This window comes from Echinops telfairi, unplaced genomic scaffold (assembly GCF_000313985.2).
Source record: "Echinops telfairi isolate 266 unplaced genomic scaffold, ASM31398v2 ScPeMD7_7;HRSCAF=31, whole genome shotgun sequence".
In the NCBI taxonomy this organism is placed as follows: domain Eukaryota; kingdom Metazoa; phylum Chordata; class Mammalia; order Afrosoricida; family Tenrecidae; genus Echinops; species Echinops telfairi.
In genome coordinates, this window is record NW_022103904.1 from 2,531,181 (window position 1) to 2,535,165 (window position 3,985).

The window sequence follows — 3,985 nt, forward strand, 5'->3', positions numbered from 1 at the left end:
AAGATGGAGACTATGCTTTCTAAGATATCAAGAGATATAAACAAAGGAGCAGCTCCCTGATAGCCAGGCCCCTTCTCCCACCACGAATAATACCTTCAAATGAGGGGCAAAGGAAATTGTACCATCTCTATGGAAAATGCCCTCCACCCACTCTCCGTAATGGAGCTGGGGTGTCACAGTGATGGTCTGTTGGTGAACTTGAAAGGGGTGGGGAAAGGTGTTGCCATGGGAAGTAGGCTTAAGTCATATATACCTAGCAGGGAACCGTATCCTTTAAATGGGTTTGAAATATTTTACACTCTGCTCTTCTAGAATGCTGAAGGAAAAAAGTCCCTTAATGGTGTTTAAAGATTTGTTGAGTTGCCTTGTCTCTGCCTTTCCCAGGCTCCACTGAGACCCTGAGGAGATTGCTAAAGGGCTTCTCCCAGCAGGAGAAAATGAAGGAACTGGGGTGAAGATAAGGAGCCTGGGGTAGTGAACTGCATATTGAGCTGTTAGCCACAAAGTCTACCACTTGTGCCAAAGGAGAAGGACGAGGTTGTCTGTTCCTGTAAAGTGTTAAAGTCTTGGATACCCAGAGACAGTTCTACCAGTCCTACAGGTGTCTGTGTTCGAACTGATCCGATGTCAGTGAGTTTATAGGGGGATGGTCTTTTTAGGAGTCTCCCTGGTTAGAGGAGATCCAGAGAATGGGTAGAGGTGAGCCGATAGGTCTTGAGGGAGATCTGTTTGCCTCCAATAGGAGGGCAATCCCAGGCTTAGGAGGAGACAGGGAGTGAAAGAATGAGAGAGACCGGGAGATTAGAAAAGTGATCGGGGGAGAAGGGAAAGGTATAAGATATGTAAAAGGAGTCAGAAAAGAGGAAAAGGCCAGAGAGCACGTATGCATGGGTGTGCGTGCATACACACACACACACACAGTTATAAAAGGAAGGCTCAGTCCACCAAAGTTCTGATTGCAGTGCACAGAGCTATTTGAAATCAAATGAAAATCATACCTTGTTCTGTTTAAGGGCTCCTTTTTCTTTCATGTGAGGACAGTCCTTGCCCGTCACTACAGCTTTGATATCTGCCACTGGCACTGTAATTCACAAAAGAAAAGAAAATGGAAGTAACTAAGCCATGTGAAAGCCTAAATGTCAATAAAGAAGCAGGGCTAAGCACCGAGTCTGCTACCCACGTTGCCATTTCCAGAGGCTGCTGCAAAAAGACAAATGCACTCAGAAAAGAAAATGACAGTAGACTCCGCAGACAACAGTGACGGTGTGTGTGTTGCGGGGAGGCAAGGGTAGAGGGTACGCTATTCATAAAACAGTTGAATTCACTGAAACAAATAGTTAACAAAATTGAAAAAAAAAAGCATAGTAAAATTAAAAGTGCAAGTAATAGATGCAGCAGCGGTGGTAATAGAAAGAACCATGCAGTCCCAATATTATGGCCTGCATGTGCCAAGAACAATGACAAGTGATTTGCATTTCTTATAATATTTTGCTGTATTATCTAAATTGATGTGCTTTCTGAGTTTTGGATAATGAGAGAGAGCAGCTCTATTCAAACGTTTGTCCAAATTAAAAAAAATAAAAGATCCTGAAATTTCATCCTCCAAAATCTTACTCTTTACCATCAAATTTTCACACACAAAAGTTAAGCAGCCAGTTTTACTATACAAATTTTCTAGATAAGGAATTAAACTCAATTAAATAGCATGAACATTCTTTCCTGATTTGAAATGGCAGCTGATAGCCATCTTAGAAATTCTGGAAATAATGCAGTTTGATAAAAGGATGCTATCTCATGCCTTATTAGGGTTGTGAGAGATGATAAGAACCACGTGGAAGTGATTGTGCATTGAAAAATTTTAAAATTAAGATCAGGTGATAGTTAAGTTCTGTGTCAACTTGGCTCCATCAGAATTCTCAGTCATTTGGCAGTTAGAGCCTGCCATGTTTTGAGCTAACAGTATAATCAATTTCAAGATAGGAAAGAAGAGGAGGGTGGAATGAAATGGAAGGGAATATAGCCTACTGCTATAGATGTAGATTTTGTGGAGGGTGTCAAGGTTAGCTTTTATGCTAACTTAATGATACCTGTATGAAGATAGGGGTCCAGTCCAACCTGTTTATCAGGTGGTAGCATAGTGGTGTCTCCTTGGGGGCATGGCCTTTTTATAACACAGACACTGGGAACCTCCTACCCTCTCTGGCCCTTCACCTTCCCTGCTTGCTGAGATCGTGTCTGTCTCTAGGATCAGTCCCATGTGGGCCACTGACCCTGGGAGCCAACCTAGGAGCTGTTGGTGCCCTGTCATGTTTCTACTGAACTCTGCACCCACCTGTCTGTGATCTCCCTGCTTTCTGCTTCACTTTTCTGCACCATTGGCCTGCAGCTCAGTGGGTCTGAGGAGCGCTCCAGCTAGCACTGGACCCATGGACTGTACTGGTATGCCTTTTTGCGATACAATTCCTTCTTCATTGTAAACTTCTATCTTATACATTCATGAGTATCACTGGTTTTGTTTCTCTAGACCAGCGGTTCTAAACCTGTGGGTCGCGACCCCTTTGGGAGGTTGAACAACCCTTTCACAGGGTTCACCCAATTCATAACAGTAGCAAAATTACAGTTATGAAGTGGCAACAAAAATAATTTCATGGTTGGGGGTCACCACAACAGGAGGAACTATATTAAAGGGTCACGGCATTAGGGAGGTTGAGAACCACTGGTCTAGACAAACCAACCTAACACAGAAGGCTTCTGTCTGCCTTTCTTCCTGGTCTGGAACCTACACTTGGCTAGTCAACTCACCAGATTGCCTGGCAGTGATGGGAGCTATCCTGGCAGTGCTGGGAGTTATCTGGAGCCTGCCATATTGCCTGTTGGCCTTGTATTCATTCATGTTGTAACCACAAGTCTTGCTGACCTGGAATTCATCTGCCTCTGCCTCTACTAGTTTGTGGTCTTCTTGCTTCCTAGTTCATCTTCTTGCTTCTTGGTTCATCAGCCCTTGACGCAGCAGCTACGTAAGTCAGGAAAAGCCTCCAGCTTAACAACTGACCCATGGACTTGAAGTAGGCTGAACCTAACTGGTTCTTCAACTGTACGAGCCACTTTCTTGAAAAAAAAATATTTGTGTGTGTTTGTGTGTGTATGTATCTATATATCACTGATTTTGAGTCTGTAGATAACCCAGGCTAACAATCAACCCAAAGAGAAGGAAGTAGGATGGTTTGCAACCTTAATTTGAACAACATACAAGGTCATCTTGTCCCTCTCTTCCTACTTTTCTCCTTTAATCCTTTCCAAAAAGAATTATTAATCTAGGGGCCCAAGTGTACTGGTTTGGCTTTTCCAGAGTTAGGATATATGGAAACTTTGAATAATAAATTACTTACACTCTCTGAATGAGGGCAGAAAATGAAGATTTCATAAATATAAGTTCACATACTTTATTAGGGAATTGATTTCTGAGGATGACATTTAGAGGAAGATAAAAATGACAGGCTATGTAGACGATTAGAACACTACAACAGGAAAGCCCCTTAAAAATGACCTAATTCCAGATACCTTCAGATTATTGAAGACTTTTGGCCAATCGTGTTGAACTCTACAGTTCTAAAGTTCTCTAATCCTGGAGAAGAGCAGGGGTGCTGTGATAAATCCTTCAGACAACTCTTCAGGTTCCCCTACTATCTTCCCTGCTCCTACATGCATTCCCTGATCGTAGAGCCCTTTGATAGGCATTATGGCTGCTCACTAATGTTTGCTTTTCCTTTTGGCATGCCAAGACTCTACCTCCCACCACTCTTGCAGTTAGGTGGGGCCACGTGACTACTTCTGGCCAATGAAATGGGAGAAGAAGTAGCATATCTCTTTTCTAGGCTAATTAAGTGAAAAGCCTTGACATCCAGTCTCTCTCTTCCACTGCTGGAAAAATTGAAGGAGCAATATGTTCCAGATGCTATGGCTATCAGAGGGTAAAGTAACCGTG

The 3,985-nt window shown here is 42.9% G+C and overlaps 1 protein-coding gene across 3 annotated transcripts in view; it reads right to left on the minus strand.

Moving 5' to 3' along the window:
- ELMO1 (engulfment and cell motility 1) overlaps positions 1 to 3,985 on the minus strand; it is a 694,298-nt gene that overhangs the window by 19,683 nt on the left and 670,630 nt on the right. For all 3 annotated transcript variants that reach the window (XM_045286360.1, XM_004708022.2, XM_045286361.1), the window contains one exon: positions 999 to 1,081. In XM_045286360.1, the coding sequence (XP_045142295.1) occupies positions 999 to 1,081 (83 nt within the window). The remainder of the gene's footprint in view (positions 1 to 998; positions 1,082 to 3,985) is intronic.